Source organism: Notothenia coriiceps, unplaced genomic scaffold, assembly GCF_000735185.1.
Source record: "Notothenia coriiceps isolate Sejong01 unplaced genomic scaffold, NC01 NC01_scaffold00034307, whole genome shotgun sequence".
Taxonomy (NCBI): Eukaryota; Metazoa; Chordata; class Actinopteri; order Perciformes; family Nototheniidae; genus Notothenia; species Notothenia coriiceps.
Genome location: NW_011367008.1, coordinates 1 through 14,292, shown reverse-complemented (window position 1 = coordinate 14,292; position 14,292 = coordinate 1). Strand labels below are relative to the sequence as shown.

Here is a 14,292-nt window from a genome sequence, read left to right as displayed (position 1 = left end):
GTTTCTCCATTGATAGAGAAATGTTTGTGCTGTGTGTCAACCGTGGTGTGACTGAAACAGGAAGTGAGAGCGCCTGCGTTACAATCAATGGTTGCACCTCGGCATGAGTCAGAGCAGGAGGTCGAGGCGAGGCCTGAGCGAGGAGAAAAGGAAAGAGAGAGAGACGAGGAACAGGTATGGACTGATGCCTCATCTGTTGCTCAGATATGAGAAGTAGTAATAAGGCAGCTGTCAGTTCAGATACAGACACAGGACTGTGTGCGTGTGTGTGTGTGTGTGTGTGTGTGTGTGTGTGTGTGTGTGTGTGTGTGTGTGTGTGTGTGGGATGAGGAAATCCAATCAGCTCATCCAATCAGCTCAGCTACACAGACCGCCTGCAGGCCATCTATCTCTCAGCGCGCTGCTATAGATCTGTCCTGTCACTGGTCAGGCGGGGACAGGCTGTTAACCAATCAGCTGCAAGCACCAACAGCACCAGGATGTTAAAACATAATCACACAGGTATGAATCATTACCTCGGCCGAGGATGTTTTTGGTTTGTCTGTCAGCAGGATTGCAGGAAACTACTGGCCTGATTTAGTGAAGGAGTAAATGAAGATCAACCAGGGAGGGATACAGTGGTGCAGGAATGAGTCCTAAAACCTGGAAATGAGTTAGCATTTCAGCACTTCTAGGTCGCTCGTCTAAAAGTGAATGTTTTAAACGTGTTTTTGGTTAGACACCTGAAATACACAAGCTTAAGATTTAAAACGTTTGTTCTAGAAATGAATACATGTCAGTAGGGTTTTACCCCACTCTTGAATGTCCGTTGCTTCTATGTCTGATAAAAACTATGGCTGCTAACAAGTGAGTCAATTAGACTACTACACTTTAGCTCGGCAGTGGTGACGTGAAGTCATGTGACTGTGATGTAGTTTCTAAGCCTAACGGTAGTTTATGACTTCTGAATTTAAAACATGTGGAGATTATCCTGCGGAACAAAACATATAAGCATCGTAAACGTGTGTTGGCCACCGATCTTATTTTCTGCCATAATCAAAATCCAATGAACAAATCCCACCGAGGGAACCCTTCAAATGCTAACTTCTGTGTCTGCCTTACAAAACCAGTCATCCCTGCACCACTCCATACACACATTCATTTTACTGACATTATTTGGAAAGTACGCCTACATTATAAAACTCTCAATGAATAAACTGTGTGTATCCTGATCTGGTCTAGTTTGTGTGCATGTGCAGAGTTTGAGGAGAGGGTCTTCCTGGACTTTTCCCAGCTATCTTTCCTACTTAATGATTACCCCTTTAACCCCCTCTTGACCCAATCCAGAGCTGCTGTGAACTTTGGAGCACCATGCTAACTGGCCCAAGAGAAAAGACGGGATTACTACTTTATAACCCATGACCTAAGTCTGAGCACACAGCCGCCCCCCCCACACACACACACTGATCTGAGTGTGCAGACAGGAAGGAGCTGAGAGGGTGAGCGACACATCTGAATCCTCAGCAGTGTGTTTGAGAGCCTGTGCTGTTACTCTCTGTGATGGTCTATAAAACAAATGTACAAGATAAACCCCCCCCCCCACCCCTCTTCATTCTCCATACGACCTTACGAGTGGGCATGACACAACCCAAAATAATCCACTTACAAAAAGAACCCTGAATCAATCATTAAAATCGCTCTTTAAAAAAAAATCTTCTTAATAATTTCTTTTAGAATATATAAAGATATAGTGTGTGTGTGTGTGTGTTATCAGAGCTGCACTTTTGTACATGCTATAAAAACAAGGCATAGAGAGGCAGTGTGTGTGTGTGTGTGTGTGTGTGTGTGTGTGTGTGTGTGTGTGTGTGTGTGTGTGTGTGTGTGTGTGTGTGTGTGTGTGTGTGTGTGTGTTGTTTGACAGGTGTGTGTGTGTGTGTGTGTGTGTGTGTGTGTGTGTGTGTGTGTGTGTGGTGTGTGTGTGTGTGTGTGTGTGTGTGTGTGTGTGTGTGTGTGTGTGTCTAAGATAGTTTCAGAGAGATGGCTGTTCATTATGTTGTATTTTATAACAAGCTATAGCACATTTTGGTAAAACAAGCACCCGTAGAAAACTGCACATTAAAATGTAACTTTTTTATTTTTTATAGTTCAATGCTCAATTTGTTGAAGAAAGGAATATTGGATTAACTTCCTTTTATTTGTAATACATTTCTTCCGGGCATTATCCTTTAAGCGGCAACAAGTCAGAACAGAGTACACCTTCAATTCTATTAAAAGATCACAAGTAATATTATTCGAAACATTCAACATCGTGTTCCCATTGTGCATATTTTCCTAAGTCAGGAATTAGGGGGAAAAGTGTCTTTTAAATTCAGATTTGGTCAGACGAGTAGCACACAGAGCTACAGCTTCCATCATTCATGTTTTCTAGATGGACCTATCTCTTTATGTAACAGCAGAGCAAAGCCACCAATAATTCTCTTTATGTAATGTCCATTCTCTTTCTCTCTCCGTCCCATGGCTCCTGCCTACAGTGCAAGGCTCCATTTTTATTAACCTTTGTCCAGCTCCAGCTCTTTATGTAACATATCTTCCCCAGATCCACATCCACTTTACGTAACCTAGTCTAGATCCTTTTCTGCCAACCCTCGCACTCTGAAGGGAAGAGGAAGAAAGGAACAAAGACGCCGTGTTTGTCCGTGAGGAAGATAGCAAGCTTTTGTGGCATGCTCCCCCAAACTACCACCTATAAGTCTCCTATTTGAACCAAAATGATGTCTGCGTACCTATCTGCTTTTGTAGCACTCGTCTCTGCTTTCCCTTCCTCCGGCCTGTGTCTGCTGGCACAACTTAAGTGAAGTGTGCTGACACAGACAGGGGCTGCAGGGTATGTAGGTAATGCAGAGTTAATCAAAGCCCATTGACTATCATTATCCTGAATGGTTGTTATCCAGACGTGTGTGTGTGTGTGTGTGTGTGTGTGTGTGTGTGTGTGTGTGTGTGTGTGTGTGTGTGTGTGTGTGTGTGTGTGTGTGTGTGTGTGTGTGTGTGGAGGTGTCGCCCTTCACCCCCTCTTATTATGCTTATTACACAGAATGGTTGGGCTGATTTGTCTCTGGGAACAGACTGTTGCTTTTTTTCCCTTTCTACCCTCCTCCCTTTATCCTACTGATAACCCTGTCTCTCTCTTTCTCTCATCAATCCAGCCCCCCCCCTCCCTCCCCACTCTTTATCCCAACTCTCTCCTCGCGCTCTCCACTCGTCCCCTGAGGCGATGGGTGAGGGAGAGAGAGACAGGACAGGCCTGCACTGTTGAAAACATTGTTTACGCCAGGCACAAAGCAGCATGTAATTTCTGCTCTAGGGGAGACACTCACAAGGGCCGGGGAAGGAGGGGAGAGGGAGAGGCGAGGGGAGGCACGGAGACAGGCAGGAAGTCATGCAGAATTAAAACCACAACAGGACAGTGATCGAATTAGCTGATGACAGAAAAGTCAACAAGCTGTGCCCGGGCCCACGTATACAGGTTTGATATAAATACAAGGTAGAAAAACAAACAAAATCCGAAGAATCTAAAAATAATTTGTTTCGTGCAACTCAGCACAATGTCATGACATCCTGCACTTGTATCAACCTTTAAAAGACAACACACTGAAATATGATATGAAATTGCTGCAAGTTTAATATAAAAACCTGAATAAAACTAGGGCCATCTAATGGTGAAGAGTTAGCAGCATGCTAGTTCGGGAATGCTATAAACCAGCGCCGTTTTCCTCACATTGACTTGACGTTGCGTGAATGAGCAAAGTAGTGCTTTGTCTTTGAGGTAGCGCACATTTGAAAGAGAAACCCTAGAATCTACCAGAAGGATCTTCTCCACCGAAGCAGGTAAAAGGTTCAACTGTCTGTCTTAACAATGCATCACTTTGTTCTCACTGCAGAGCAACATTTCCCAGTGTTGCCTTTAGTTAAACATTCTCAACTTTTTTTTCAAACAACTCTCACTTATTTCTTCATCAGCAACAGAGACTACGGCTTCCAAAATGTGAATTAGGTTTAACCAACCTCTCTCTAAAACAGAAAATAAAACCTGGTCCTGGATGTCTAACTGTAATAATATGGACTCATCCCAAAGGCCATAATATGAGTGTGCTGACACATCTGTCTGACCCTCTGTCTGATAGCAGGGAGTGCAACACACACACACACACACACACACACACACACACACACACACACACACACACACACACACACACACACACACACACACACACACACACACACACACACACACACACACACACACACACACACACACACACACACACACACACACACACACACACACACACAGTGCTGATTAAGGGAATTTCCAGCATGTGCATGGCAGACAGGAAAGCATAACATCAGTGAGGTAAAAATAGTAATTACAAAGGCGAGGTGATAAAAAGAAAACTTCAAAACAGGCATGCCTTTAAAGTGTGTGTGAGCATGTGTGTGTGTGCTAATTGCCACATGCCGACTGTGGTCTCCATTATTAGCAGACTCCAGGTTTTCTCCAGATGAGGGGCACGAGGTGGCCTGCTCCCCAAGGCTCGGATACATGTGGGGACAGTTACCATGCACATGTGCATTCTGTGCCTCCTTTATACATTCATTAATCTTCAGAGCCATTAATCCTCCCACATTACTATTGATGTGCATCTTGCAGGGCTTCATTTCCAGTGTCTTCTGACCAAAGCTCTGGTGTCAAATCAGGTGACTATGCAGACGTGTGTGTGTGTGTGAGTGTGAGTGTGAGTGTGTGTGTGTGTGTGTGTGTGTGTGTGTGTGTGTGTGTGTGTGTGTGTGAGCCTGAAGTGACTCTGCTTAAAGGACAAGCACAGAGGGAGGCGACCTGGCTGAAGGAGGCTGGGTGAGGACACACGAGTGCCAGAGGGGAAACTCCTGTGTCGGAAACTTTCTGATAATCAGCCTGTAAGTCCGCTCCCATCACAGGGCACTAAGTACCGCTATATATACGCACTTACTGCAGCCTAAGCTCAAAATCTCCTACAGCTCTAGAGGATGGACGTGCTATAAATACACAGCTTGACCAGAAGCATCCTCGTCTATATTCACTTCCTCTCTCATTCAGGAATCCTAAATCCAGACTGGGAACGGGTGTGTACATCCCCACATCAGTAGTCCATGTTAATTCCCTATGTTCCCACAGGATCCCATCTGTACCAGACATTATCTTAATCTCACCAGTGTAAATGACCACACACATAAACCCCCCGGCTAACCCTAAATTAAGAAGTTCAGTGCATTTCCTTACGTTAGCTTTCTTTGAAGAGCTTATCTTAAGCTTAGCTTTGTTTGGCTGTAAACAAAAAGCTAAGGTCAAACAACACCGTATATGAGATGCTCTTCTTACCTAGCTAACATCAGCTGAGAAAAGTCGCACAGAGATATGTGTTGTCTGTATATAGCTGAACGTAAATGTGCCATTGTGTTATAATATAGATCACAAGGTTCTTCCAGATGTTTCTTCTTTCTATAATGAAAAAATATTATGACCTATTGTCTCATTGCGAAAGCCAAAAGCACAAACAAAATCAGAAGCATGTGTTGTGCAGCTCCGCTTTTATCTATTTTATAGGACTTTTTCACTTGCAAAACCCCAAACTATTTTGTTGGTCTTGAAGCAATTTGCTTTATTGACTTCATGTCAGTCCAATTTGATTTACCCCGTAAAAAAGCAAAGCCCATTAAAAGTCAGCTAAGCAGATCTAACCAGAGAAAAACTCAAACTGAACCTCAGATACAAAAAGTTAGAAATATTCCCCCCGTGTTATTCTTTATAATTATGTTCAAATCAGCGGGTAGGCGTGGTGCAGTGGGTTGTGCGTTGGGTAATGTAAAGCCAATCATGATCATGGAGGGGAATCGTCTTACCTCACTAATGGAAAAGGGTGTTATAGTGTTATAGGTGTGAGCAGCCAAATGGGTCAGTGTTGTAACTCTACTTGGAGCACTATAGTATCTAAACTTGTCCAGGTCAATAGCGTGTGAAGGCATGTGGCCACTCTTACGACATTTACACTTTATATAGACTTGATTAAAGGGCTATTAGTGCTTCGTCAGGCAATGCAATGTGTGGGTGAAACAGAGAGGGGGAGTTAAAGCTATTGGGGTATGTGCGTCTGAATGAAATGCTTCCAGCAGGTCATTGATATAACTGGAATCAAATGTCAGGGTCACAGATGGTTATCTGGTAATTTGGACGACAGAATGTTTCTTCACAATAAGTGTAGCCTCGGGATAGTCTGTGTGTGATTAAGAGTCATAACATCATCTACTAAATAGTTGCGCCAGGGCTAGTTTATATATGTGTGTGAAACAACCTCTCTCTTCACTCAACACGTGCTCACAGCCTCTTAGCACATGGAAACCACATTGCTGCTGGGAAGGAGCATGTAGTGGGATGGCCTCTTGATCAAGTATTTCAAAAGACACGACGCAACTCAAGAGTTCACGACCAAAGGTGAGCGTTGGATCGACTGATGCATCTCCTTCAGGCTCAGCTCTCTCTTTACCACAATAGTCCAAGGAAAAGAAAGTTCTTGCTGGATCAATGCATCACTTAAACCGCTTGACCCTGGTCTGACAAAAACAGCTTGACCTCGGCCGGAGGAGAAGAGGTGCTCTCGCTCAAGGTCAAACTGAGCCTTGGTCCAGTTTATTTCTAGTGTGAGCACATTTTTTGAGGGTTCTGATTAATTCTCTAAGCTCTGGTAAACTTTTTTTAAGTTATAAAAGAAGCAGAGCTTGGTTGGTCAGCAGTTAAACACATGATCACAGCCCTCATTCTTCTGTTACGTCATGTAACTGCAGAGTCTTTTACTACTTCTGTGACCTCCACAGACGAGATACTCAGGTCAAGGAACCCTGATGGTCCTTGGAGTTTGGGCGCAGGCTGTATGGATCATGTCCATTTAGGGACCCTTTCTGCTTGTCATTCTTTTTGTCCCTCTCGCTTCATTTGCTCTCATCAAAAATGCCCCTGAATATAAGAAAAAAAGTATACAAGAATTGCAAGTCTTCTGAGTGTTCCCCATTAACAGCGTAGAAATTATTTAAAGTATCCCTCCATTACCCGACAATATCCCTATTGGAAGTGAGCAGGTCTCCTCTCCTGCTGAGCCTGGGAAAGGTACTGCCTGTCCTTCTCGAATGATATGGAGAAGCTGCAATTTCATCCTCTGTCAATGAAGCAGAGAAACACACTCCGGCTCATCCGATGCCCTGAGAGCCAGAAGCTAGTCCCACAAGGCTCATGCTTTTTCCTACCGTCCATGTGGCAACGCACTACAACCCTACACTTCTCTTTGTTGGGAGATTACTGCAAGTTTACTCATCAGGCCTGGTTTCAGAGGGGGGGGTCCACCTGTTATACAAACTGTGAATTTCCACCTACGTTACCTAATGCTATTTTCCAAGTGTGCTGTGGATTTATATAACCACCATGGCTATTGTAAATCGTTTTTATGTAATTTGATTGCCTCAGTAAATAACCCATTCAACTGGAGCTTGTGCGCTCGTTAAATATTAGCATACGGTAGATTTATATGTGAATATGGAGCTCTGTCAGGTCATCATAGTGATGTGCTCATCTGGTGCATTTGCTGGTCCCCACAGAGGAGAAGTTAAAGAGCAGGAACAGGAGGAAGTGACTACACACTTTTACCGACAGATACCAAATGAATCAAACACATTCAGTGTATGTGTCTTCATACCTGAGAGCCCTGCTCAGCTTATCGTAGTTCATTTGGGGTTTACACTTCCTGGCTCCCCACAGCCGGGCCACCTCATCTGGGTCCTTGATGACGAACTCTCCATAGTCCCCCTGCCAGGCGATAACATCGTGATACTCTTCTTTCCTGAGCAGCTCCAGGATGAAGTGCCACAGCTGGATCTGTCGGGACCCGGGGCTCGACTCTGGCTTGTAAGCCCACTCTGGGAAAGCGATCCCTATGAAAGAGAGATAAAGAAAGCGGGGCGGTTAGCGTACGAAACTGTGAATGGTGTTATAAAAAAAACACGTGTTTAAAATCAAACAGACGAAAACCAACATATTTTTTGTCCCTTCTTCATGTTGTTTAAATGTCAGACTGCGGCCTTTAATAGAACAACCTAGAAAATCTTAGTGGAGATGCAAATAAATATGCAGAGCGCTTAATGTGGAGGTAGTCTAAGGCTTTTGTAGAAACCACACTTCCCTGCTGTCATTACCACAGAAGCTCTTCAGAGGAAACACACTCACACACTGAAACTACAATACTGAAAGTTGTAGTGCTAGTGGGCTTTGTGGAACGGCACATGAAAAACCTTTCCACCTCTCCTCCACCTCTTTCCTCTCATGAAGTCACTCTTTCCTATGACCAGAAGGAAAACAACATGGCCAGTCATCTCTCCTGTCTGTCCCTCCATCTCTCTCCACCTGCTGCAGAGTAAGAGACTGTGGGTGTGGGCATATGACTGTTTTCACGAGCGTGTGTGTGTACGTGTGTGTGTCCAAATGTTGTACAAGTTAGTTTTATGTGCCAGTGCTCGTGTTTGAAAATGTTTGTGCAAGTCTCCCACAAACATTCTGTCGCCTGGGTGGTCAACATAATTTGACACGACCCAGCCAAATTGACTAATACAGTGTAATATTCAGCCAGATATAGCTCGCATTTTATTTCATCAACAATATCCTCCTCACAGCAGTTAGAAAAGGCACATGTGAGGAGGTGCAGTAACCGAAGGAAAAACATCCACCCTGATAAAGTGTTGTTGCGCAGGATATTTAATGCCAGGTGATGTTAGTTCATAATGTTTGGTTCAAATAATCACATTACACTGACTGATCAAAAAGACAATTATTACCTTATCTGATGTAATGCAATATAATAGTGGAAAGGTGCTATTTTCCTATTATCTTATGACATTGCGTTCAAAATAGGGCTCCATCACTTGAAAAAAAAGAAAAGTGTATCATTGTATAATATTGCGATTTTGAAATAGGGATTAGATATTTAAAAAAGGGAATATATTGAAATGACCATGGTGTGATTTTTAAGAGGATCTGTACCAAGAAAATATGTTTTTTTAATTCTGTAAAACGATTTTAGCACGAGATATCTGTGTAGCTCTTCAATACTTATTATATTATTCTTTGGCAAATATTGTGCTTTCTGTGATTTAATATTGCACTAGTCCATATTATGACTTTGATACAATTATGATTGATTGTGAAGCATTAGTTAAACATATGGAGGAAAATTACAGTCCATAATGCTAACTGCATTAAACAAATGTCAAACAATGTAGGCCCTTTCACACCAAGTACTTTTCCCAGGAATAGTTCCCCGGAAATCTTTAGTTGCAGAACTATCTAGTAGTAGTAGGGATAAGTCCCTGAGGGAGGATTACGCAAATGAAGCCGCTGGCGTCACTTCTTCTTCTTCTTCTTCTTCTTCTGCTTTNCCTTATTTTAGATAGAATAGAATGGGAGGGATGAACCCCTCTTTAATGGTTTAAAAGCAGAGAACACATGTCGCTGTGTGCTGTGTGCTCTGCATGTGTGACCATTAAAGAGGGGTTCATCCCTCCCATTCTATTCTATCTAAAATAAGGCCGTAATAATACATTATGATGGAGAGTTTACAACAACGAGAAAGTCCAACTGTTCAGGTCTTCCAAGGGAAGCCCTGAAATACATAACCATTTAAAGTTCTGCACTGAAACTGGCCCTGCTTTTAGAAGTAACCCCACGTGCCCACATCCACACAGCATCCTGCAGGAAATACTGGTGCATATGCACACACTGTTGCTCACCTATCTGGCCCGGCCTGTTTGTAGGTCAGAAGGCCTCTACATCAGCGCATTGTGTGGAAACACCCAGGGCCGGAGCCTGGAGGGAAAGTGCAGAGGGGACAGCCCCACTGTACCACTCTGTGTTCAACGTATGCCTGCATTGTCTTTCCATTGTCTCCATCTGCAGCATGTATGTGTTCAGCGTACATGAGCGCTGTGTGTATGTCATTGTTCCCGACTGAATGAGGCCCTTTATATTCAACGAGGGCGTAATACATACACACACGCCAGAGTGTGCTCGAGTACATATTCACACCCACAGAGCATGTGACGCTCGTAATCGGACCCTGACCTGATCCCCCTCCTCACAGGCAAACACACTCACTAACATCCATATTCCTGCACGAACACATTTCCCTCTTTGACTCACTGGTCAAACCTGGTTTCTGCACTACGCATTGCACTCACTCACATGTGCAACTTGTACACACACCTGACTGAGCAGCTGGTGTGTGTGTGTTTGTGTGTGGACAGAAAAGGATCTAGCTGAGATGTGTGTGTGTAAACGGCGTCCAATGATGACGAAAGAGGCAGAAAATAAACATGGGGCTCATGGGGAGTATTGTAATCCCGACTTCCTGTCACAGTCAGCGCCTATTTACAGCCCAACAATGGGCAAGGCACAGCCTGTCCACACACACACACAAAGCGGGTTGGGTCACTCCATTTTTAGAGTTGACTGTGTGTGTGTGTGTGTGTGTGTGTGTGTGTGTGTGTGTGTGTGTGTGTGTGTGTGTGTGTGTGTGTGTGTGTGTGTGGAGATAGCATGATTGCATAGGATTACTCAGCAGAACTTTATATATTATTTCTGAGAATTTTTTTTTCTTCTCCTTCCCTCAACGTCTCCAGGAAGCAACGTCCCTCAGAGCGCCCCCCCAGTCCCCTCCGGTGTCAGGTCTCACTTCGGCTTCCCTCCCGCCACGCCCAACGAGGTCCTCTCCCCGAACGAGGACCTGCGCAGCCCGGGCGGCATGTTCAGCTCCGTGGCCCGACGCATGGCCCGAGGCTCCGTGAGCGACTGCAGCGACGGCACCTCGGTCAACTCTGAGATCGAGGAGGGCAACACGGCAGCGGCGGAGGAGAGGGGGGAGAGAGGAGTGGGAGGAGGACCTGGACCTGGTGGAGGAGGTGGTGGTGGTGGTGGAGGAGGAGGAGGAGGAGGAATAAGTTACCGTAGCCTCATCCATCCTCGTTTGTCTCATGAGACGCTGTTCCGCATGTATGGAGGTCCGGGCAGCCACGCAGGGCACCATGGCTCCCGAGGCCACACCGGGCACCGCATCCACCCTGATTCTCTCTCTCCCTTCCCCGTCTCCCCCCTCCCAGGCCCAGGGGGAGCCGGCCTCCTCGCCCCTCCTCTCTCACCAGCGCTCTCCATGACCCCGACATCTCACCTTCCCTACACCCCCTCACCCAGCCTCTCACCCATGTTAGGCTCCCACTTCTCCTTCAACCCGGAGGACATGAAGCGCTACCTGCAGGCTCACACCCAGTCGGTGTACAACTACGGCCTGAGCCCCCGAGCCTTCCTCCATTACCCCAACATCATCATCCCGCAGCCCCAGAGGCCGGCCGCGGAGAAGGCGGGTCTGTCCGGAGAGAGGGGGGAGAGAGAGAGGGGAGGAGAGCGACACCACCATCCGTCTCTGTCTCACTCTGCCCACCACCATCCACATCCACCTCACTCTGCCCACCCTCACATCCACTCTCACCCCATGCATCACCCTCTGCACCTGAGTGAGGAGCCTCCACACATGTCCCCCTTCAAGTTCAAGTTGCAGCCCCCGCCCCTAGGGAAGAAGCAGAGGGAGAGTCAGAAACCCCGGCAGAGCTCTCTCTCCTCGGGGTCAGGATCCATGACCTCCACGTCCGGCCTCGGCTCCTCGTTGTCGTTCGGCAGCGACCTGAGCTCGGCCGGCTGCTCCGGACTCATCTCCGCCTCATCATCAACGCAGTCGCTCAACAACGCGGGACTCCCCAAGATAAAGGTGAGATACACTGACCACCAACTGATCCACGCTCAAAGAATGACTGGTTACCTGTTTTGTACATGGTTTTCCAATGAGCAATAGCCGACAAATGTGTGGCTTCTTAATAAAAAAGAATCACGTCACGTTTTGCCAGTTCAATGCTTTTGATGTGAAGCTGTAGAAAATGTGGGTTTTTTTACTAACAAGGACCGAATATAGCTATTTTCTGGGAATGTCAACACAAACTCCCACTGCCTCATACTGCAAATCTAATGTCATCTAAACTAAATAAAATGCAATTCAATCTATATTGCAATACTTTTAGTGAGTCATAGGTTCAATTTCCATTGTGTTACCGCAGCAACGATAAAATTGGCTATAAATAAAAAATTGCTTAACACATATTTATTTCTATGAAAGTCCTCATTATAAGAACTTTAAAAACTCCATTACCAAATAGTTTCATAGCAAGCTAGTAAATCTAACTTATATCATTACATTGGGCTTCAATGGTTTTCACTGTTCCTTATGACCAAGTCTCAATAATGTCATAATTGATTGTAAGTAAGTTTCTATATGTCCAGATGTGTTCATCTTTCTCCCTGTCCGTCCAGGTGGAGCCCATCTCTGACATCGAATCAGAGGAAGAGGTGGAGGTGACCGACATCAGTGACGAGGATCTGGATGAGAGAGATGAAGAGTTTAAGCTCTTCTCCCCTCGATACCCCAGAGCCCCTGAACACCACCACCACCTCCTCCACCTCCACAACCACCACCTGGCTAACGGCTCAGGCGCGCCCTCACATCACCACCACCTCCACCCCGAAGAAGACCTGGACGAAGACGTCTTCAAAACCCCTGCTCCGCCTCCCCCTGGCCTGACACCTTTCTTCACCTCTCAGCACACAGCACATCGCACGCTGCTGCTGCCCCCCCCCCTGAAGAGTGAACCGGTGGAACCAGTGGAGAGCTGCACCCCCCCGCCTCAGACCAAGTGCATCCCCCTCAAGCTGCGCTTCAAGAGGCGCTGGAGCGAGGACCAGCGCATGGAGGCCTCTCAGGAGGAGTCGGACGACAAGAAAGTCCGACCGGAGGAGGAGAGGGAGCGGGAGAGGCAGAGTAACGGGAGGATGGAGACGGAGGAGGACGGGACAGGAAGTGGAGAGGGGGACAGTCCTCCCCCACTGGCGTACGAGGGGACTTTAGCGACGCCGCAGAGCTCGCAGCGGAGGGTGAGCGCCGAGCTGCACCGAGCCACCGCTCAGCTGTCTCTGGAGAACAAGGACTGCTGATGACACACGCCGCCCCGACACTACTGCTCCCGTAGCACTGGAGGTGGAGTATGTAAATGTGAGCCCCCTCCCACACTGAAAAACTAGATTCCCGAGAGCGCAGTCCAACCAACACACGGTGAAAACCAACAGCTCAAAGACAGCCTGACACCACCACCACTCCTCTCACGTCCTTTGGGAGGTGGGACTGTAAATCAGAGGGAGGCTCAGAGTTCACCTCCCACCTGGCCAGTGAAGCTGCAGACCCCCCAAACTCCCCAGTAGCACAGCTCACACCTCATCCATTGGATCAGCAGCCAGTCAGCACTTTTCCTCAGGAGGCACACACTCCCTTTAAGGAATACTTCACCCTCTGAATGACCATGTTGTTTATCAGTCACTCAGCCTGTGCTCCCTTTGACATCGACTGGATTCCTCCGTGGTGAACGAAGAAAGAAAATGGGGGTCAAACACAGTTTTAACAAAAGCAAGACTTCATCAAAAACAAACAATTTCTCCCCCAAGTTGTGCAGCATTCTACAAGTTTCCTGCAATCTCATTTAAACCTTTTTATTTAAACACTAAGGACTCGTAGTGTGGTTGCAAGGGTGTTTTAAATAATAAGTGAAAATGCACGTGTTTGGGACGTAGCGAACTGGATGATCATCTCATCCAGACTTTTCTCTGTCTCTGGACCCCTCGTTCACCCTGGAGGAACTTCAAGAAATGAAGGTAATACGCGGCGAGTAACCGGTATTCAAATAGTCATGTTGTGGGTAAAGTATCCCTTTTGAGGAACCTACCATCACACCTGGGATGAGGATGTGCACACTCTCCCTCTATGCTGACGGGACTTTGATAAGTGCCTGTATCTAAAAAAGGAACACAGCCCTGGAGCGACATGGCAGACGAGTAATCAATCTTTAACTCGTGAAAACCTTGTAAAAAAAGTTTGGCCGACACTGAAAGAATCACAGGGGAAAAGACAGGAAGGTGTTTCTCTGAATCGTGTGGCTGTTGGGTGTCCCACTCGTAAACCTGGCCCTCTCCACTCAGGGAACTATTGCTGTACGTCTATTGGATCCACGCACACGCACACGCACACGCACACGCACACGCACACGCACACGCACACACACACACACACACACACACACACACAAGCAAAA

The 14,292-nt window shown here is 46.3% G+C and overlaps 1 protein-coding gene across 1 annotated transcript; it reads left to right on the top strand.

Moving 5' to 3' along the window:
* The first annotated feature begins 9,823 nt into the window (after positions 1-9,823).
* Positions 9,824-14,091, top strand: LOC104962085 (ETS domain-containing transcription factor ERF-like). Its single transcript, XM_010790477.1, has 3 exons — positions 9,824-9,971; positions 10,696-11,870; positions 12,467-14,091. The coding sequence occupies exons 1-3, from the start codon at positions 9,824-9,826 to the stop codon at positions 13,142-13,144; spliced, it is 2,001 nt and encodes a 666-aa protein (XP_010788779.1). The 3' UTR covers positions 13,145-14,091.
* The last annotated feature ends 201 nt before the right edge of the window (positions 14,092-14,292 follow it).